Source organism: Emys orbicularis, chromosome 7 (assembly GCF_028017835.1).
Source record: "Emys orbicularis isolate rEmyOrb1 chromosome 7, rEmyOrb1.hap1, whole genome shotgun sequence".
Taxonomy (NCBI): Eukaryota; Metazoa; Chordata; order Testudines; family Emydidae; genus Emys; species Emys orbicularis.
The window spans coordinates 84,431,531-84,454,864 of record NC_088689.1 but is presented as its reverse complement, the minus strand read 5'-3'; the positions used below and the strand labels follow the sequence as shown (position 1 = coordinate 84,454,864).

The following is a 23,334-nucleotide window of genomic DNA, read 5'->3' as shown; positions in this document are numbered from 1 at the left end:
AGTAGTTTGTAGTTCTCATGTGAGTTTGAAAGTTGACTGAAAGACTAGGCTCCCCCATAGTTTTTAGCTCAACCGGCTAACTTGCATGAAAACTACCTACTGCATTATGTTCACTAGGATTTTGCCTTAATTCAGTTAACTTGAATTAAGAACAGAACTTTTATCCTAGTGAGAGATTTCCATAGTGAAGATTGTTGATGAGGAGGGAACACTTAGCTACAAGCAGGTTATACATAACTGTGTTTTAATTTACACAACCTGTTTTTCTTTCCCTGTTCTCCGTGAATGAAGAATTCCATTATTAATAATGTTATTAAAATCTTCCTGGCTCTCTTTAAAGCTCCCTTATCCCTCTCTTTCTGTTACTCTCATTCCTCTCTTATTCATTAAGGCCTTGGAATATCTTTTCAAGTTCATTGTCCAATCTCGGATCCTTTACTCAAGAGCTACTTGTGGAATGGAGGAGGAACAATTTCGCTCCAGTATCCAAGAGCTTTTCCAGTCCATCAGATTCGTGCTCAGCTTGGACAGCAGGAGCTCAGAGACTCTCATCTTCACACAGGTTAGCTATTTTCTATATTCAAATACTGGAAGTGCAGAGGCAGCTATTTTGTGCACAAGCAACATATTCATCCAATAGTTAAGAGCCATAATTTGTGCTCTTTTACAGGCTGATTTTACAGAAACAAGTGACATAGTTGCACAGTAATTTTAGACAGTTGCACAGTAATTTTAGATGCAGAACAGCTGGGCAGTTTTACAGTGAAGAAGGGAGACAAATGTATTGTCATGTTATGTGGTTAGAGTAGACATTCCATATTCTTTTTGTTTTTATGTTAAGTGTCTCATTCATAAGCATGTCTCAGAATTGGCACAGAGGAATTTTAATTCCTTTATTAGTCACAAAGAAAAGTAACAGCTCAAGTCAATACAGTAGGTCACAGCAGCTGCGCATAATGGAAAAGTTCTGATTGATGTGTAGTTTACTAGGAAACGCTAGAAAAATTCACATCCTCAGTTCACCATCACTACTGGAATCAATTGTGGATTGACTACAACCGTATTATGATATCCTTATTCATTTTTGGTAGTGCCTTACTCTGCAAACAGTCCCATTGACTTCAGTGGGAGTTCACATAAGGTAAGACGCTCCTCAGTGTGAGTAAGGATGTCACAGTCTGGCTCTGTGTTATTGTAAGGATCACTGTACGAACATTTAAAACTTAACACTTTACACAGTAGGATCTTTTGTTGTATGTACATACCCTAGCTCAGAGGCTCTCAAATTGTGATTTGCATAGAGCTGACTGGTAATGTGGTGCTGGTTCTCAACATTCTCTGTTGTTAAAATGCAATAAAAGACAGTTACAGATACATTTAATATTGTCCTAATAGGATTTTCCATGGAAGCAATTGCTGTAGTTGTCACAATAAAGTTTAATTATCCCAGTGGGAGGGAAAGTGGTCAGCAAGACAATCTCTCTCTCAAGATGTGGTCCACATTATGAAAAAGTTTGAGAACCACTGCTGCAGCCTTTGGTTTAATCACTTAGCAAGAGTATGGACCAGGGTCATCAGAAATCACTGCAATTTTCTACCGGAAAACTGACATTCAGGGAAAAATAGAGTCTGGGGAAACTATTCTTTTGTTTTTCATTTGGGCTATTGTAAATACATAAGGGAAACTGAACTGAGGACAGGATAGTTCTCTCTCTTTTTTGCCCTGTGTTACTGCTGTCTTTCGAAATGTCTTCACTTCAGGCATTTGTATATTTATAAAACCTGTCCTGTTTAATATTTGAAAAGTTTACTTTTTGTTTCCCACTTGCCATTGTGTTGCCCCTTCAACCCTCATTGCCCCATAGGCCCCTCAGCCTGGAGGACAGGTGAGCGGAGCTGGGACATGTGCCCCACAAAAGTGTGGTGGTACTTCAAGGCCGTCGTTTAATTCTGTAAGTAATAATAACTTTGCCTGCACCACTCTTTCATCATGGATGTGCCCCGTGACTCTCCTTTCCCTACCCAAATCCATCTTTTCCTGCATATAATCTTGGAGTGCAGTGTACAACTGTTCAGGGTTTTTTTTGAAAATAGGGAAAGAGATGTGGAATATTCTGGTAATGGATTGAACATGTAGGATTTCAAACACTGAAAATACAGTACAAGTGGTCATCAATACCTACGTGAGTCGACTTGTTCAGGAGAAACAACAATGAGAGGAAAAAAATATATCCAATCAGTCATGAAAGAGAACAGATATTGGATCTTATTCATCCTTCAGTAAACAAGATATATTTAATAGCTACATGGTCATGAAAAACAATGACGAGAAGGAAAATATTTTAGATCCAATATTGAAAGAGAAGAGATATTGGATCTTATGCATCCTTCATTATAAAGGATGCTTGCCTTAACATATTAATAATCAGGAGAAGCAATGGTTGGAGAGAAGATATTTTAGACAAATGATGAAAGAGAAGACTTACTTGGACCTTGCTCATCCTTTCTGCTTGTACCAGGATGATTGTGACAAATGGCAATTTACAAGTTCAAGCCTTTTGTTATAATGATTAGGTTCTTTAAGTGCATGTATCTGTAACAAGGTTGGGACTCACCACCGCGGCGCCTCCTACTGGTTACTCCGGGAATTAGCTCAGTCCAGTGGAGCACCCCCTCTCGGTGATATCCCGCCCGTTGTCTTGCCCTCGGTTGGCTTCTGAGCCCACGTCGCTCACCAACTCGCGGCGTCCTCTTCCGGACCACTGCCCTCCGGCAGTGCCCCTTGGTCCTTCCACACACCCTTCCGGGGGGGTGTGTGTCAATCAGCAATCTCTATGTCCAGTCACCGTGGTCAACCACACACCCCAAAGTCTAATCCCTCCTGTCAGGGATCTGGCGTGGTCTATAATGGCCGCTCGCTACTGCCAATGACTGGGTGTCCTGCAAGGGGGGAAGAGGGGGACCCAGGCCCGCCCACTACTCTGGGTCCCGGCCCAGGGACCCTCTGACGGCCGCCTCGCTGTCCTCCTTCTCTCCCCTCCGTCTGTCTACTTCCCTGGGCCGCTTCCCCTACGGCCCCTTGCACCCGCTAGGCCCTTCTCTTCAGGGCCTGCAGCCTGGCAGGCCTCAGGCTAGAGCTCCTCTCTGCTCCCTGAGCCTGGCCAGCACTGCGCTGTCTGCGGTGCTAGTCTCCCTGCTCTGGAGACAGACCTTCCCCTGTCAAAGGCCTGGGACAAAGTGACTCTCCTCTCTCTGAGCAGCCTTCTTATAGGGCTGAGCCTGGCCCTGATTGGCTGTCTCCAACCTGGGCTCTGATTGGCTATCAATAAGCTCTTCTCCCATTGGCTCCCTGTCTGCGCAGGCCCACTGGCCTGCTGCAGCCCCTACTCTCAGGGAGTGGGGCAGCCACCCCACTACAGTATCATTGTATGATAGTAACGCTAGTCCAGTGCTTGTCTGTTGGATATTTCATAGCAATACTGATCCAGTACTGTTCTAGCAAAGACTTAAATCTACTGGTGAAGATGGTTATTTAGAACAGTCCTGTTCCTGTTTCATTGTTTATATTTTCATACACTGATCCAGAGTTAGGTCTTTTGAGTGAATAAAAAGCAACCCAGATAACTGGAAAACTATTAAGCCATGACAGAAATGCTCAAGGCCTTAGCAAAAATCTTTCTTCACACTTCTCCTTTCACCCAGGATGTCAGAGATCTCTCTCTCCATGCTTCTTTCCCGACCATCACAGTGAAATTGATTCTGCCCTCTTTCCAGTTCAATGATCTGACAAGAGGAATATACCAGACCATTGCAGATACTTGTACAGAGAGCAGCCATACCCTTCTAAGAATTAATAAACCATCACAGAGAACCCGCAGGTTATCTAGCATATCATTGGACTATTACTAGGTTTCCTAAATCATTACAGAAATCCTCCCACTCAGAAGAAAGATTTATAGGCAGGCTTCAGGCAAACTGTTGCAAGAATACCCAGGGCCATAATACTGATATCTCAGGCCATTATCCCAAAGGCTGTCACAGACCTCCCAAAATTAGTCTACAGAATCATCAGATTATCACAGAGATAAACTGATGTAGAGAGTCACAGCCTCGTAATAGCCTTCAAAGAGATACCTTGAAATATTTCAAAACTCTCAGATTGTTATTAGTTTAATTAAACATCTATATGTTGCATGTGATGGCACTTGTAAGCTCTTTAGGCCACTATGTAATCAAAAAGATGCTGGGGGAGATAACAGGCAAGAGAAATGGAGGAAGGGGTAAAGGTATATAGAGAATGTTACGGACTATACAGGACAAATTGTTAGTTCTAAAAGGCTTTTGTTTTTATTTTATTCATAATTGCATTTTTTATTTTTATTGTGTAAGGGACATTAGCTAGAGGATCATTGTTTGTTGGAAGGATTGTGGATATAGGTGTTTTGAAGAGGGAAATTGTGTGGTGTATAGGATCAGGGAAGACATTCCAAGTCTAAGGGCCAGCATGAGAGAAGGCACAGAAGTACTTCTGGGAGAAAAGAAAAAGTATGTGGAGGGAAGAAAGACTGGTAAAATAGAAGAGAGTGGTGGATAGCCACTCATGAGATGTAGGGAAGAGCAGAGCTGGAAAGAGTCTAACAAATTGAGTTCAGTTATTTTGAAATTTTTACGCAAAGGACTGTAGAGCCAGTTAAGGGATTCATAAAAGGGGATGATATGGTCAAAAAGTGAGTTTCATGGTGACATTTTGGATAGATTGGATAGGAGTGACGCAGTTGTTGGGAAGACTAGAGAAGAGGTCACAATAGTCCAGGTGGGAGGTTATTAAGACATGCACAGGGATTTTGGATGCACTGTAAAGGAGGAAACAGAAGGATTTTAAAACATCTTGAATATGAGGGGTAAATGGGAGGAGTTAAGGATAACATCAGGCTTGTGGGCCTGGAGATTGGAAGGGCTCATGGAATTATCTACTATCATGGAGAAGTGAATATGAAGGAAGGACATGAGTGTGAAATGAAGAGTTCTGTTTTTGTTACGTTGAGGTCCTTCCTCCAGTCCAGAGATATCTTCAGGGATAACTCCAAGCTACTGAAGTTATCCCCTTATAACAGAAATAATTTTGCTCTATTATTTGCATGGTATGATGCATAATTTTCATGCAAAAATACCCTGCCTCACTGTTGTAGAAGTACAGTAATATCATGTGTTGATGGTGCTTTTAAGGATCTCTCCGTATCTTATTTATAAACAACCTTTCAGAATGGTTTGTAAATCTCCCTTATTAAGTTGTTTCAGTGCAAAAAACTTTATAGAAGTTCTTTAACTCAGAAGCACTTTTTTTTTTCATTAAAAGATAAAATAAAATAAAAATATTTGGACCAGTTTGGGATTTTTTTCTGTTTTGTTCTCCTGTCCTTAAAAAGCTGTGAGGCTATAATATGGCCAGTACTGTTGTGGGTTTCTTGTTTTTTTAAATCACTCTGTTCTCAACTTATTATATAATATGTTGATATTGCAAAGCTTCAGAACAAAGCATGATCTTACATACCAGAAGTGCTTTGCTTTTGGGAGCTGCATGGTGATACAAAGATAGAATATCAGCCACCATTTTGAATGTAATAGCTTTTTTCAGACCCATAACTCTGTTTTACCATTGTTTATTTGTATTTCACACAAATATCCCTATTCTTTAGTTACAGAACTCAAAACTGTCATAGCTTGTTCATTTTCTTTTTTCAGGCTGCTTTACTTAATTCCTTCCCTGCAATCTTTGATGAGCTATTGCAGATGTTCACCGTGCAGGAAGTAGCAGAGTTTGTGAGAGGAACTCTAGGAAGCATGCCCAGTACAGTGCATATCGGACAGTCGATGGATGTAGTTAAGCTGCAATCTATAGCACGCACTGTGGACAGCCGCCTGTTTTCTTTCTCGGGTAAGACAGTAGCATCCATTTGTAACACTTGCAGCTGAATGCTCCTGGTAAATCCAGCGAAGTGATAGTAGGATCGTATTGCATTTTTTGCAGCTGCTTTGTGGAGAACCATACAGTGAAGAATTCAAATAAACTTGGAGAAATTGTTAGCTATGTTGTACTTCTGGTGTATGTATGCGCTTTATGTATATATTGTTCTACATATATGGAGCTTTTCCTACAGTGAAGAATGTGGTGTACTCTATGTGATATACTCCCATAAATAAATTTTGTGTGACCGCAGATAGTGTAGAAAACATGAGATTTAGGATACAGAACAATACTCTTAACTAGCATATCCATTGATTAAAAACATACTTATTAAGTGATGATTCAATTATTACGATTATCAGTACTCAAAGGAATACACTGTGGTACATCTCTAGTATTATTTCTTATTACAACTGCATTGAACAAGACACAGATATGAAGACAATCCCTGCCCCAGCAAGCTTGCAGCCCGAAAGACACTCACTGAAAGAGGAGCTGCAATGAGAGACCCAGGAAAGAGTCACTTTAGATATATATTTTTCTTAAAATTCTTAATCTGAACATTTTTATTTTCACATTTATGGGGTTTATAAAAGAAGTGGGTTTTGTGGAGGCATTTGAATGAGGAAAAGGTGAGATCCTGGTGCACTGAGTTGGGGAGGTCATTCCATGTTTAAGGGTCTGCGTGAAAGAAGTTAAGAAGACAGGAGTGGAAGAAGAAAACAAAAGGGTTTTAGATGCTGGCATATTTGTCCAAAGAAAGGGACAGAGAGGAAACACAGTAGACAGTGAGATCCAATAAGCCAGGGCTGAGTCTGCCAGGGCCTTGAAGATGAGGAAGAGAGGATTAAACTTTATTAAAGTGGGTGGCAAGGGGGAACAAGTGAAGCACATCAAAGAGGGCAGTGATGTTGTCTGACTGGCAGGCAATGGATTCTATTTCTTTAAATACTTTAACCCTATGGGTTAATATATTTTCCTTAGGGTTCTAAGGGCTGGAGCTAAGTAAACCTGACTCCTCTCTGTTAGCCTCTCCATTTCCTCCTGCTCTCTTTAACAAGGGATTCCGGCATCCAAAGCCCTCCTTTATCTGCCAACCCTACATCTTCTTAACCTCATTGCATTCTAATGAACAGAAAGCCTCACTGTTCCTTCCTGTTTCAGAGTGGTAGCCGTGTTAATCTGTATCAGCAAAAAGAACGAGGAGTACTTGTGGCACCTTAGAGACTAACAAATTTATTTGAGCATAAGCTTTCGTGGGCTAAAACCCACTTCGTCGGATGCATGCAGTGGAAAATACAGTAGGAAGTTATATATACACAGAGGACATGAAAAAATGGGTGTTGCCATACTAACTATAATGAGAGTAATCAGTTAAGGTGGGCTATTATTAGCAAGAGAAAAAAAACTTTTGTAGTGATAATCAGGATGGCCCATTTCCAACAGTTAACAAGAAGGTGTGAGTAACAGTAGGGGAAAAAATTAGCATGGGGAAATAGGTTTTACTTTGTGTAATGACCCATCCACTCCCAATCTTTATTCAAGCCTAATTTAATGGTGTCCAGTTTGCAAATTAATTCCAATTCTGCAGTTTCTCATTGGTCTGTTTTTGAAGTTTTTTTGTTGGAGTATTGCGACTTTGAGGTCTGTAATCGAGTGACCAGGGAGGTTGAAGTGTTCTCAGACTGGTTTTTGAATGTTATAATTCTTGACGTCTGATTTGTGTCCATTTATTCTTTTGCATAGAGACTGTCCGGTTTGGCCAATGTACATGGCAGAGGGGCATTGCTGGCACACGATGGCATATATCACATTGGTAGATGTGCAGGTGTTCCTCTTCCTACTGGCCTGTTTTCCTTGCACCTATCCACTCAAACATGTGGCTGCCTTTGGTGCTGATTTCTATTTTCTCCCAGCACATGAGTCTTTTGCAGCCTTTCTACAGGGGTAAGACCATTGGTCAGGCATACTAGAGGAAGGAATAAGGAAATCCTAGCAGTGAGGAGTATGGGCCAATCAAAACTCACTGCAGGCAAGAATCCTGATGTGTGGCCTTGCCTCCCAAAAGCCAGAAAACCTCCCTGCTTCCAACATTGCACCCTTTCCACTATTTTGTGCAATGAATACAGTCAGGTCCTTAAGGTGATGAACCCATAAAGATAAACTAATTTCCTAAGAATTAAATATATACAGCGTTTGACTCACTGAGCTGCTGTGAAAGCAGCATGAAGTGAACAAAGGGCCACACAGCAGGAAATTAATTCTAGCAAATGGCAATTCACACCTGTTGTTTGCAAGCATATTCACAGTATTCTTACCACTTCAAAAGTTATTTTTCCTCCCTTGGTATCCTGCTGTTAATTGATTTATCTCGTTAGACTGACCTCATACTTGGTAAAGCAACCCCCATCCTTTCATGTATTTATACCTGCTCCTGTATTTTTCACTTCATGAATCCGATGAAGTGGGTTCTAGCCCACGAAAGCTTATGCCCAAATAAATTTGTTAGTCTCTAAGATGTTACAAGGACTCCTCGTTGTTTTTACATTCACCGTAGTTAACATCAGGCATGCCATTTAGATGTACCATTAATTCATTGTTTAGTGACTTTGAAATGCATTGCACTGAAAATCTGTTCTGTAGCAATCCCACCAATTAATCAGGCATGTTGTTTATCAGAGGGCCAATTAAGTGAATTCTACTGTATCAGCATCCTATATTAATACTAATTCCTCGGTTTCCACATACAGTAACTCCTCACTTAACGTTGTAGTTATGTTCCTGAAAAATGTGACTTTAAGCGAAACGATGTTAAGCGAATCCAATTTCCCCATAAGAATTAATGTAAATGAGGGGGTTAGGTTCCAGGGAAAAAATTTTCACCAGACAAAAGACTATATATATATATACACACTGTATAAGTTTTAAACAAACAATTTAATACTGGTACACAGTGATGATGATTGTGAAGCTTGGTTGAGGTGGAGGAGTCAGAGGGTGGGATATTCCCAGTGCCTTACTGCTAAATGATGAACTAGCAATTGGCTGAGCCCTCAAGGGTTAATTCTCACACTCTACTGTACAACGCAGCAGGAAAGGAGGGAGGGCAGACAGAGACAAGACACACATTCTGTGTGTGTGTGTGTGTGTGTGTGTGTGTGTGTGTGTGTGTGTGTGTGTGTGTGTGTGTGTGTGTGTGAGAGAGAGAGAGAGAGAGAGAGATGCGCATTTCCCCTTTAAGTATGGAGAGTGGGGTCAGAAGTACACTGCCTTGTTAATTAGATCAGCAAGCTGAGACCAGACCGCAGCTGCTGCTGCCTGGAAGCTCCCTCTGTTGTGTGTCCCCCCTGCTCTATGGAAGATGGGGTAAGCGGGGTGCAGGAGCAGGGGGGAGGGGGACACCCTGACATTAGCCCCCCTCTTCTTCCCCCCCACCCAGCAAGCAGGAGTCTCGGGGAGCAGCTCCAAGGCAGAGGGCAGGAGCAGCACATGGCAGTGGGGGGAGGGACAGCTGCAATTGCTAGCCTGCTGGGCAGCTGCTGCACAGGGAACTTAGGGGAGCGGGGAGCTGATAGGAAGAGCTGACTGGGGGGTTGTCGGTCCACCCTGGTTCCAACCACCCACCAGCTACCTCCACCGGGCTGCTCTTCCTGCAAGCAGTGGACAAAGCAGGCGGCTGCCAAATGACGTTAGAAGGGAGCATTGCACAACTTTAAACGAGCATGTTCCCTAATAGATCAGCAACGAAACAACGTTAACCGGGACGGCTTTAAGTGAGGAGTTACTGTACAAAGTTTTTGGATAATATCAAGGTTGCTGAAATTCAGGTCTGTCCTAGAATAATTCTGAGTCTTGTTTCCCTCTTTTAGAATCTCGGCGAATCTTGCTCCCTGTGGTTCTTCATCACATTCACCTTCATCTGAGACAGCAGAAGGAGTTACTCATCTGCTCTGGGATCCTCAGTAGTATCTTCTCCATTATCAAGGCCAGCTCCTTGGTAATCTGCCCACCTGTCTTCTCCATTCCAACACTAAATTACTGAAGCACAATCTGAGATAGTTTCTATTGGATATATATCTTTTTCAGTGAATCTTTTTATAACAGAACTCTAACTTTATTAGCAGCAAGAGAATTCCTTAACTGAACGACCGCCTTTGTGTGTATGACTCATAGCATTCTGGTTACAGCATGTTCTTGTTGTGAAAACACACACACACACACACACACCTCAGACAAACCCAGCAAGACTGACACTGTTTAATTTTCTTCACCCTAGCCTGGAACTCACTTATCTGTGGTGCTCAAAAGCCCTACCCAGTCCTGTCACTTGCAGTTCTGTAGGAGACAGTAACTAGCACTTTATCGTGAATGTTAAGAGAACGCTGTAAAATTATCTAATCAATGAAATCATGCTTATTTTCAGAAATTGCTGCTGATTTAAACAGCTGGCTTTGATCTTTAGGATACTCTTATCTCGAATGCCACCTCAGTCGTTTTTTAAAATGTTCACAGTTTCCTACAGGGCAGTGAAATATCCCAGGTTACTCCAAAGGAGGAAGTCTATGGTGTTTAAAATAAGTCACATCAATGAGTATTTTGAACTGTGCACTGTAGTTCTGTAAGTTTGAATGGGATGAAAGAAACAATAAAATAATGTTCCCACAGAACATAGGGGAAACGAAGTTGGTCCCATTGTGCCACGGAGTACACAGGTCTCTGATTTATATTAGGGCTGTCAAGTGATTAAAAAAATTAATTGCACGATTAAAAAATTAATTGCAATTAATCGCGCGATTAAAAAAATTAATCACGATTAATCGCGCTGTTAAACAATAATAGAATAACATTTAAATATTTTTGGATGTTTTCTACATTTTCAAATATATTTATTTCAATTACAACACAGAATACAAGGTGTACAGTGCTCACTTTATATTTATTTTTGATTACAAATATTTGCACTGTAAAAAACAAACGAAATAATATTTTTCAATTCATCTAATACAAGTACTGTAGTGCAATCTCTTTATTATGAAAATTGAACTTACAAATGTAGAATTATTTACAAAAAAAATGCATTCAAAAGTAAAACAATGTATAACTTTAGAGCCTACAAATCCACTCAGTCCTACTTCAGCCAATCGCTCAGACAAACAAGTTTGGTTACAATTTACAGGAGACAATGCTTCCCACTTCTTGTTTACAATGTCACCAGAAAGTGAGAACAGGCATTCACATGGCACTGTTGTAGCTGTCGTCGCAAGACATTTACATGCCAGAGGTGCTAAAGGTTCATATGTCCCTTCATGCTTCAACAACCATTCCAGAGGACATGCGTCCATGCTGATGACGGGTTCTGCTCGATAACGATCCAAAGCAGAACGGACTGACACATGTTCATTTTCATCATCTGAGTCAGATGCCACCAGCAGAAAGTTGATTTTCTTTTTTGGTGGTTCGGGTTCTGTAGTTTCCACGTCTGAGTGTTGCTCTTTTAAGACTTCTGAAAGCATGCTCCACACTCGTTCCTCTCAGATTTTGGATGGCACTTCAGATTCTTAAACTTTGGGTCGAGTGCTGTAACTATTTTTAGAAATCTCACATTGGGACCCTCTTTGTGTTTTGTCAAATCTGCTGTGGAAGTGTTCTTAAAACAAACGTGCTGGATCATCATCTGAGACTGCTATAACATGAAATATATGGTTGGAGCTGCACATTTGGCTTGCCATTTCTGTCTTCAGCTACTAATTGTCTGTTTTCTTACTGCTCACTGTAGGAGGCAGATGTAGTGGAGGAGGTTGAGATGATGGTGGAGAGCCTCCTGGATGTACTTTTACAGACTCTGCTTACTATCATGAGTAAATCGCAGTCTCAGGAGGCGGTAAGAGGGCAGCGTTGCCCGCAGTGCACAGCCGAAATCACTGTTAGTAACTAACAATCAGGTTCTATTTCCTGCTTCTCTAACGTTCAGCTCCCTTTATCCCACTCCCTCACAACCACCTACACCTCATTACCATCTCTCCTGCATGAACGATCACAGCTTTCTCTCCTTTCCTTCCCACTCATGAATCCATTCCTTCCACTCTGAAAAAAATCTGTCACAATGTACTAGTCAGGCTGCTTCACGTTTACATCAGCAACTGATGGGGCCCAGAAAGCTTTCCTGCTTGCTATAGTTACTGTCTTGGATTACATTTGAAGTTATGATTGCAAATTATCATTTGGTAGTCTTTGGCAGATGCCAATTAGGTGATGCTTTAGGGCTCCACCTCTAAATGGGCACCAAAATAGCATTGGGAATATCATGATTGCTCACCAGCAGGCCAGTGCCATTCACTTCAGTTCCTGGAGAGATTCTGCTCAACTGATCCACACTTATCACTTCCCACAAATGAAACAGGTGCATCCTTCTGGAGAAGGAAATAACAGATAGGGAATCGAGTGTGTTGCTGAGCTGGGTGGGAGGAAAGGAGCAAAGAGAGATGAAGATAGCACCAAATCTGATCTTTGCAAAGGGTGCTGATACGCTTACAGCTGGCCCAAATTACTCAGCAGCATGGGCAGGAGCGGCGCCAGGGTTTTTGGCGCCCTAGGCGGGGGTCCTTCCGCGCTCCCGGTCATCATTGGCAATTCTGCAGCAGGGGGGGTCCTTCCGCGCTCCCGGTCTTCGGGGCACTTCGGTGGCGGGTCCCGGAGCGAGTGAAGGACCCGCCGCAGAATTGCCACCGAAGACCTGGAGCGCGGAAGGACCCCCTGCCGCCGAATTGCCGCCCCCCCAAATCCTGGCGCCCTAGGCGACCTCCTAGGTCGCCTAAATGGAAGCGCCAGCCCTGAGCATGGGATAAAGAGGGAATGAGAATTCTTCCTTGTCCTTCACTAAAAGAGCGGGGAAAGAATAAAATTCCCATCCAGCCTTCTCCCTTCCTGGACTCATTGCACTACATATTCTATCCTAACCCTATTTTTACTTGATTCAAACACTGAGCTGATATCAGCACCACTTGTGTTGTCAATCTGTTCTCCAAAACACTTTCCACCCAGTGTTAATTTTCTTATAAATTGGCTGGGAATTTGAGTGTGTTGAGCAGGTAGATGTACAGTCAGTGCCTCCACACTAGGAACAAAGATGTTTCCTAACCTCTTGTTAGCTAAAATGCAGTAACAAACATAAGGTAAATTCCTAATGAAGACAAGGCAGTTTGTAGGGGTGAGTCTAGGGTTTACCTTCACTTGCTAACATGTTACAACCGCAATTGCCTTTTCCTCACTATGATTTTACATCCTTTCGCTTACATCTGTTAGCTAACACATGGTCAGAACACACCTTTTTCTTAATAAAGACAAGGTATTAACGTTAATTGGAGTAGCTCAGAAAAGTTTATAAACATTCCAGAGCATGTGGGCAGATACCTGAGTCCATCTGAAAAAGGAACTTGCCCAGGCCACTCCCAGATATAAAATCTCTTCAGAAACATTCTTCATGAACATTCATATTTAGCACAGTATCTGTAATGTGACACACAAGATTAGGTACTTCTTAAAAAATCTTTGCAATTGTTTAAAAATAAATTGCTTCAATGGCTTAGAGACACAATTGCTACAAGGAGACATAGTCATAGCAGGAAACTAGTAATGTGGAGACAGATACCATTCCTGACTGCCACTGACTTGCAACCTTACCTTTGACACAATGCCTAACCCTTTTATGCTGTACTCTTCAAATGTGTAAAAATGGGGATTTTTACTCACCTTTGTAAAGCACTTTGAGAGGCTGTGGTGAAAGGAACTATATAACTGCAAAGTATTATTTACTATGTAAGACCTTGATTTCAGAGCAGCTTCTCCTACATACTGGGAGAGAGAGCCCTTGATTGTCAGTATTGACCATTTAAACTCTGATATTTGTAATAAGTCCTATGAAAAAAAGAGCACACACAGCTGAGCTTCTGAGAGTTTTTGCTATGTATTAACAGGAAATAGAGATAATTTGTCATACAGTATTTTTAATCTCTGCAAATGAACTTCTTTTTCGAGTGCTTGTTCACGTCCATTTCACATTAGGTGTGCGCACGCCACGTGCATGGACGTCGAAAACTTTTTTCCTTAGCGGCTGCCGTCGGGTCGGCAGGGGAGCCCCCTAGAGTGGCGCCTCTATGCTGCTGCATATATACCCCTGCTGACCCGACCCCCCTTCAGTTCCTTCTTACTGTCCGTGGTGGCGTTGGAACAACTCTTTCTCTCGCTTCAGAGTAGCAGCCGTGTTAGTCTGTATCCGCAAAAATAACAGGAGTACTTGTGGCACCTTAGAGACTAACAAATTTATTAGAGCATAAGCTTTCGTGGGCTACAGCCCACTTCTTCGGATGCATATAGAGTGAAACATATATTGAGGAGATATATATACACACATACAGAGAGCATGAACAGGTGGGAGTTGTCTTACCAAGTCTTAGAGGCCAATTAAGTAAGAGAAAAAAAAGAGAAAAAAAACTTTTGAAGTGATAATCAAGATAGCCCAGTACAGACAGTTTGATAAGAAGCAAGTGTGAGAATACTTACAAGGGGAGATAGATTCAATGTTTGTAATGGCTCAGCCATTCCCAATCCCTATTTAGCCCTGAGTTGATGGTGTCTAGTTTGCATATCAATTCAAGCTCAGCAGTCTCTCGTTGGAGTCTGTTTTTGAAGTTTTTCTGTTTTAAGATAGCCACCCGCAGGTCTGTCAAAGAATGTCTGGTTTTTTTTCTCTTTTTTTTCTCTTACTTAATTGGCCTCTCAGACTTGGTAAGACAACTCCCACCTGTTCATGCTCTCTGTATGTGTGTATATATATCTCCTCAATATATGTTTCACTCTATATGCATCCGAAGAAGTGGGCTGTAGCCCACGAAAGCTTATGCTCTAATAAATTTGTTAGTCTCTAAGGTGCCACAAGTACTCCTGTTATTCTCTCGCTTGTGAGTGATCCCTTAGCACAGCTGTAGCAGTTATCAGTGGTTAGCAGATATCTGTAGTTAATAGTTACCAGTAGTTAGCACTTCTTTATAGTACATAGTTAAGCTTCCTTTGTTTTAGGTGTCTGGAAGTTGTTTCCAGCACCAGCCCTGGGCTGCGGGGCATGCCGCAGGCCCAAGGGTTTAAGGCTTGTGCCACGTGCCGCAAGCCTATGCCAATCAGTGATCCCCACGACTCGTGTCTCCGCTGTTTGGGGGAATTGCACCAGATTGAGCGCTGCAAGATCTGTAAGGCTTTTAAGCCAAGAACCAAGAAAGAAAGAGACTTTCGCCTCAAGCAGTTACTCATGGAGGCCGCGCTGCAACCTATGGCCTCACCATCCGGCTTCAGTGCCGGCGTGCTCGGTGTGGAGTGCCCTGGCATCAGTCTGTGATCTGGCGCCGGTGGGGCACCGTAAGCATGTGGCACCGAGGCAACAGGACAAGCCCCAGCACCGCTCGACCTCTCCAGTATGGTCGAAGGGGCAGCCTAAAGGCGATAGAGGGCGCTCCCCACATAAGAAGGCGGCGATTTCCAAGGGACCGAGCACTCAGAGGGGCAGTGCGGCCCCAGGACATACACTGGCACTGGTGGCTTTGGCGCCGCAGGGCCCATTGAGCCCCGGGCTAAGTGGGTTGACCGCAGAAGAAGGGCTGGAAGACATCCTAGAACAGCCCTCCACCCCAGACACCTTTGAGGCGGCAAAAGACCTCATCGAGCTGTCGGCGGCAAGCCCCCTCCCTGGCAAGGAGAAGCCTCCGGCACCATCACCAAGGGTGCCATCCAGAGGCAAGCCGGCAATGGTGCACCGCTCGAGGTTACCGCCCCGGCACCGCTCCCGGTGCCGGTCCCGGTCGAGCTCAGCCTCTGTGGACTCCCAGTTACCTTTGGCTCAGTGGGACTCGATGGCACTGGAACTGAGCCAGCACACGGCACCGGCTCCGCCGGCACACCGCTCCCTGGCACCGTCACTAAGCCGGCACTGAGGGGACATAAGGCCGCAGTCCCCGGCCCCGGGCAGAAGGCAGCGATCCTGGTCCTGAGAGCATCGGTACCGATCCCGGTCCCGGTTGGTGAGGAGCCACTCTCCAGCCTCCCGACGGCACTGTGCCACGGCACCGCCTTGGCCTTTGAGGTCGGCGTCCTTGGAATCCAAGGTCGACTCAGGACGCTCCAGCTACGCCCGCAGGGCACCGCCTAGCAGGGAGCCCCAGACCATGTGGCATCCCCAATGGGGCCTGCCAGGACAATGGCCCTTTTGGACACCATGGGCCTATCATCAGCAGCAAGGGACCTCCTCCAGAGCTTCAAGGTCCGGCTATTCGGTGCATTGGTCCTGGTCCCCACGCAGACACCCCTCCGCACCCAAGGAGGCTACAGTATCCAGGCCGCCAGATGCTTCTCCGGAACACCAGCGAGCGGAAGCGGCACCAAGCCCGGGGCCGTCCCAGGGACAGTCAACCAGGCAGAGCTCGGACATGCCCCAGCCTATGATGAGGAGCAAGAAGAGCAGGTGGAGGAAGCACAGCAGGCCCTCACCTCCTCATCGTCCCCAGACGAAGCTGTGGTGGGCACGGCGGTGTCGGGGCCTCCCCCAATTGACCACAGGGCAGATCAGGAGCTGCTCTGCAGGGTCGCCCAGAACTTGGAACTACAGGCGGAGGAAGCGGTGGAGCAGGAGGATCCTCTGGTGGACATCCTAAGCCCTAAAGGCCCCTCCAGAATTGCACTCCCGCTCATAAAGACAATTCAGTCTAACTACAAGACGGTCTGGCAAACCCCAGCCTCTAGCTCACCGACGGCAAGGGGGGTGGAGAGGAAGTACTTCGCCCCCTCCAAGGGATACGACTTCCTATTTTGTCATCCGGCCCCCTGTTCACTGGTCGTTTCAGCCGTGAATGAACGGGAGCGTCATGGCCAGCAAGCCCTGGCTCCCAAGGCCAAGGAGGCTAAACGTTCGGACCTCTTCGGAAGGAAGGTCAACTCCTCTGGGGGCCTCCAATTAAGGATTGCGAACCAGCAGGCGATCCTAAACAGGCACAATTTTAATTCCTGGGCAGCAGTTTCCAAATTTAAAGACTCCTTGCCCCAGGGTTCTCAACCTGAGTTCACGGCCCTCATGGAAGAGGGAAAGGCAGTTGCCAAGACCTCTTTACAGGCCTCTCCGGACTCGGCAGACGCAGCAGCCAGAACAGTCGCCTCAGGTGTGGTGATGAGGCGCTCAGCGTTGCTTCAGGCCTTCTGCCAGAGGTCCAGAACACCATCGAGGACCTCCCCTTCGAAGGGTCAGGCCTCTTTTCCGACCAGACGGATGCCAGGCTGCATAGCCTTAAAGACTCCCGGGCAACCCTCAAGTCATTAAGAATGCACACCCCAGCGACTCAGAGGAAGCCATTCAAGCCCCAACCGTTGCAGCAACGGCAGTACCAGCCTCGCCCTAGGCAGGAGCCTTATCACACGAGGGGCAGAGACAACAGATGCAGGCGGAATAACATGCCTAATCAGGGCCAGGGCAAGCCCCAGCCTGGCAACAAGCAGGGGTTTTGAAGGTGTGCTCGAGGACAGCGTACCAACCCAGCTCCTGGATCCTTCCCCATGTTTCCTGGACCACTTATCCCACTTCTACCAGGCGTGGTCCCGTATAATGTCGGACCTTTGGGTCTTGCGCACGGTACAAGTGGGTTACATGTTCTCCTCCTTCCCTCCTACCCACCCCCCTTCCCCGTCCCTCTTCAGGGACCCTTCTCACGAGCAACTCCTTATGCAGGAGGTACCGTCGCTCTTAGAGGCGGGGCGGTGGAGGAAGTCCCTCGGGAACTAAGGGGTAGGGGTTTTACTCCCGTTATTTTCTTATCCCAAAGGCAAAGGGGGGCCTTCAGCCCATTTTAGATCTGCGGGCTCAACAAGTTCTTAGTCAAGGTCCGCTTCCGCATGGTCTCCCTAAGCACTATTATCCTGTCTCTGGATCCGGGGGATTGGTACGCTGCCCTCACCATGAAAGATGCATACTTTCACATCGCTATTCACCCCACTCACCAGCGATTCCTGCGGGTCACCATAAACCAGCACCATTACCAGTTTGCAGTCCTCCCGTTCGGCCTGGGGGCAGCCCCCCACATGTTCACAAAATGCATGTCAGTAGTGGCAGCCTTTCTGCGAAAGAGGAGAATACGGGTATACCTATACCTCGATGATTGGCTCCTCGTGGGTCGGTCCGAAGAGGAGGTCTGCTCCCATGTGACGGTGGCCCTGGATGCGTTCTGCAGGCTGGGTCTTCTCGTCAACATGCCCAAGTCTTCCCTGATACCAATGCAAAGGCTGGAGTTCATCAGGGCGCTGCTGGACTCAGTGCAGGCGCAAGCGAGCCTCCCAGAATCCAGATTCCTGGCCATTCAGCCTGTCGTAGACTCGATGCTAAGGTTCCCCAGTACCACGGCCAGATGCTGCCTGCAGCTCCTGGGGCACATGGCGGCGTGCACTCACATAGTCAAATACGCTCGACTACGGCTCGGGACTTTACAAGTGTGGCTTGCCCGGTCGTATCGCCCGGGCAGAGATCCCCTAGACCTTGTTGTGACGGTTCCGGCCCAGGTGTTGGACTCCCTGTGATGGTGGCTCAATTGGCCAGTAGTATGCGAGGGTATCCCCTTCGCCGCACCGCAGCCTGCTCTGACGCTGGTGACAGACACGTCAGACCTCAGCTGGGGAGCTCACTTAGGGGACCTAAGAACACAGGGTTTGTGGTCCAAGGCCGAGGTGTCGCGCCACATCAATGTGAAGGAGCTCAGGGCGGTTCGTCTAGCCTGCCAAACCTTTCACGCTACTCTGGAAGGTCACAGAATGACAGTTCTGACAGACAACACCACCGCCGTGTTTTATATAAACAAGCAGGGCGAAGCCTGCTCCTCTCCCCTCTGCCGAGAGGCCCTTCTCCTGTGGGACTTTTGTGTAGCCTGCTCCATCCATCTCAGAGCTTCATACCTCCTGGGAGAACGAAACAAGCTAGCGGACAGCCTCAGCAGGTCATACTGCATGCACGAGTGGTCGATGAGATCGGACATCTTGCAATCAGTCTTCCAGAAGTGGGGGTTTCCCCAAATGGACCTCTTTGCCACCAGGAAAAACAGCCAATGTCCACAGTTTTGCTCGTTCCAGAACCACAGTCCGGGCTTGGTCGCAGACGCATTTGCGATCCCTTGGAGCGGGACTCTGAAGTACGCCTTTCCTCTGCTCCCGCTCATCCACAGAGTCCTCCTCAAAGTTCACAGGGACAGGGCAATGAAAATTTTGATCGCCCCCGCTTGGCCTCGTCAGCACTGGTTTACAACCCCGCTAGAGCTGTCAGTGGCCACCCCGATTGCCCTGCCCCTGCACCGGGATCTCATCACGCAGGACCGCGGGCGCCTGCTCCACCCGGATCTGCAGTCTCTGCATCTAATGGCATGGAAGCTCTCTGGCTAAACGCTATGGAGAGCCAGTGCTCTCTTCCGGTACGACAGATTCTCTTTGGCATTAGGAAACCGTCCACTAGGGCGGCCTACCTAGCCAAGTGGAAAAGATTTTTCTGCTGGTGTGAGCCTAAGCAGATACAGCCACTCCAGGCCACTATTCCAGTTGTCCTAGAATACCTCCTGTACCTCAAGCATCAGGGTCTCGCTCCTTCCTCAATCAGAGTGCGTCTAGCTGCCATATCAGTGTTCCACCCGGGGGAATCCGGATGCTCTGTATTTTCTAACCCCATGGTGGTGCGGTTCCTCAAGGGACTGGAGAGAGTGTTCCCCTACTCACGCCCACCGGTCCCTCCCTGGAACCTTAATCTGGTCCTTTCCAAGCTTATGGGGCCCCCATTCGAGCTCCTGGCCTCTTGCTCTCTCCTTCACCTCTCCTGGAACGCGGCGTTCCTGGTGGCTATTACGTCAGCGAGGGGGGTGTCTGAGTTGAGGGCCCTAACCTCGGAGCTTCCTTATATAGTTTTTTATAAGGACAAAGTGCAACTCAGTCCACACCCTAAATTCCTCCCTAAGATAGTCTCACAATTTCATATGGGACAGGACATTTGTTTGCCAGTGTTCTTTCCTAAACCACACACGGACCCGAGTCATCGTAGCCTGCACACTCTGGATGTCCGAAGGCCCTGGCGTTCTATTTAGAGCGAACGAAACCTTTCCGCAAGTCGACGCAGTTGTTTGTCGCCATAGCTGATAGAATGAAATGGCTTCCGGTCTCGGCACAACGTATATCATCGTGGATTGCGGACTGCATCCGCGCGTGCTATGAGCTCGCCAAGGTTCCAGCCCCGGCAATCACGGCTCACTCGATGAGGGCACAAGCATCCTCAACAGCTTTTCTGGCACACGTCCCGATCCAGGAGATCTGTAAAGCAGCCACCTGGTCATCAGTGCACAAATTCACAGCCCACTACACAGTCAACCAGCAGGCCAGAGATGACGCGGCGGTTAGCAGGGCAGTTCTTCAATCAATTGCTCCATGACTCCTACCCTCCTCCTATGGTAAGCTTGTGAGTCACCTAATGTGGAATGGACGTGAACAAGCACTCGAAGAAGAAAAAACGGTTACCTACCTTTCGTAACTGTTGTTCTTCGAGATGTGTTGTTCACGTCCATTACACTTCCCACCCTCCTTCCCCTCTGTCAGAGTCTCCAGCAAGAAGGAACTGAAGGGGGGTCGGGTCGGCAGGGGTATATATGCACCAGCATAGAGGCGCCACTCTAGGGGGCTCCCCTGCCGACCCGACGGGAGCTGCTAAGGGAAAAAGTTTCCGACGTCCGTGCACACCTAATGTGGAATGGATGTGAACAACACATCTCGAAGAACAACAGTTACGAAAGGTAGGTAACCATTTTTTTCTTTCATATGCATTGGTGCCATTTCAGACCCCACCTTTTATCTTCTATCTCAGGTTGAATTTTACATCTAAAAAATTCTTTGATTGTCTGGACTAAATAATTCTTCCTTTACTTGACAGGGAGAGTATGTGTCCTGTCTCTTGTCTCTGCTTCGTCAGATGTCAGACACTCATTTTCAACATTTACTGGACAACTTCCAGAGCAAGGATGAGCTAAAGGTAGGACATAACTTCATGGTTTTTAGAAGCAGCTATTAAATATTAACCTCAGAAATCAGATAGATGACAATGCAGAAAGTGTTTTCACTTATTCTGCTGAACATCCACATTCACTACAGATATAGTCACTATTTGTTTCATATACTTAGTTTATTATTATTAGAGAAAAGGATGGTCCAGTGGTTAGGGCACTAGCCTAGGAGTTGGTAGTCCCTATCTCCAGCCCAGGCTTCCTGTGTGACCTTGAACAAACCACCGAAGGTATGTCTACACTGCAAAGAAAAACCCATGGTGCTGAATCTCAGAGCCTGGTTCCATTGACTTGGGCTCATGGGACTCGGATTGCAGGGCTAAAAATAGCAGTGTAGACATTCACGCTTGGGCTGGAGCTGAGGGGGAGGGTCTCAGACCCTGGGCTCCAGTCCAAGCAGGAACATCTAAACTGCTATTTTTAGCCTGGAAGCCCAAGTTCTGCAAGCCCAAATCTGTTGACCCAGGCTCTGAGACTGCTGCAGGTTTTTCTCCGCATTGTAGACATTCCCAGAATCTCTCTAGTATGTCTACACTGCAGCTCGGAGGTGTGATTCCCAGTGTAGGTAGACAGACTCACACTAGCTCAACTTGAATTAGTGGAGTATGGATGTTGTGGCACTAGCAGTGGCTCAGGGTAGCTGCCCAAGTGCAAGCCTGCCCAACCCTTTGGGTCTGCACTCAAGTGACTAGCCCAAGCCAGTACCGCAATTTCCACACTGCTATTTTTAGTGTGCTAGCATGAATCTGTCTACCCACACTGGGAATAACACCTCTCAGCTGCAGTTAGTTAGCACTTCCCTACCTCGTGGCAGTAGTGTGAGGATAAATACATTAAAGATAGCAAGGTGTTCAGATCATATGGTAATAGGGAGCAGATAAATACCTGGGATAGATATCATTATGGTACTTTGTGGAACATAGCCTGAACTACAGACTAGTAGTCTGTACAGACTAGAAAATCCAAAGTAGTTTATTCTGCAACCTATTGAAGGGCATGGAATATACATAGGAGCTCATTTAAGAAAAGGTTTGAAGTTTGTTCTTATGTCAAAAGATAATTATATTCCAAGGCTGACTTTTGCATACCAAGCAGAGAAAAGTCAACAGCAAATTTTTCCTTGGTTTGTTGGAGTATTGGCCAGCCTAATCCACCTGGTATGCTTCAACAAGCACATTCCCTTTTGTGAGTGGTGACCTAAATCATAGCTGTTAGTGGCCAAGAGAGAGTTGCTTAGTACACAGTTTATGTACCCTCACTGGTGGCTTCCCAACCATCATCTGCTTTGAGGGGTCCATCTCAAAGGGAGAGAAGCCTACCTGTTACCTTCGCATCTTTATGAAGGCAGCATGTCTCAGACCACAGTAAATGGCTCTGAAGTGCAGAATAACTTCAAGAAGCAATACATAAATCTGATGGAAGTAACAGTCATGCTGTCACTTTCCTTTCACAGTATGATGATGGGGTTACATACAAAATGTTTTTGTGGCTAGTGTGACAGCTCAGTAATAGAGTGAATAGTAATACCAAACTGACACCATGGTAGAAACCTGTTAAAACACTGAACAAACAAGGTGGAACAGGATCTGAAGTGCTTTTGGAAGAGGTTGTCAACTTCCAATTATTGTATATACCAATGAAAATGTATCCTGAGAAAGGCTGGGTGGCTCAGAGATATAGACTTTGGGATAACAGAGCCTCTTACCTCTAGGTGGCTAGGTTGAATGGAGCACAAATTGGTAGTGATCTAAAGTTGACTTTTGATGACTTCTTCAATAGTCCACATGATAAGAGTTGGCACTCTTATACTGAGTCTTAAGTAGATATGGAATATACATAAGAGTAGAGCTTGTTGGAAATTTTTGTGGAATTTTTTAACAGAAAATGTTGGTTTCATCATAATTGAAATATTTCTGAAAAAGTTGTCCGTTTTGATCAAATTTCAAAAAACAAACAAATATCATTTCAGATTTCCAAATTTTGCTTTGGGATTTGAATTTTTGCTTTGGAAATTCCAAAATTTCATTTTGAATTCTATTTTATTTGTACCTGTTTTTATTGTTACATTATTTTACATTATTTTATGTCAGTAGCATTGCACATTATGCACTGTAGCTACTGACTCATAATATTATATAATAGTTTAAATATTCTATTTTAATATATATTTTATTTTTAAAATCATTAAGGGCAGCTACTAAGATGTTTCAGTCAGTACTAAGAAGCAGCTGCCTTTAATGATATTTATTACATCTACAT

At 45.4% G+C, this 23,334-nt stretch overlaps 1 protein-coding gene across 1 annotated transcript in view; it reads left to right on the top strand.

Moving 5' to 3' along the window:
• Positions 1-23,334, top strand: part of DOCK3 (dedicator of cytokinesis 3) — a 611,447-nt gene that overhangs the window by 478,485 nt on the left and 109,628 nt on the right. The window contains exons 22-26 of the mRNA XM_065408097.1: positions 392-562; positions 5,743-5,935; positions 9,835-9,962; positions 11,742-11,888; positions 20,946-21,044. Coding sequence (XP_065264169.1) covers positions 392-562; positions 5,743-5,935; positions 9,835-9,962; positions 11,742-11,888; positions 20,946-21,044 — 738 coding nt within the window. The remainder of the gene's footprint in view (positions 1-391; positions 563-5,742; positions 5,936-9,834; positions 9,963-11,741; positions 11,889-20,945; positions 21,045-23,334) is intronic.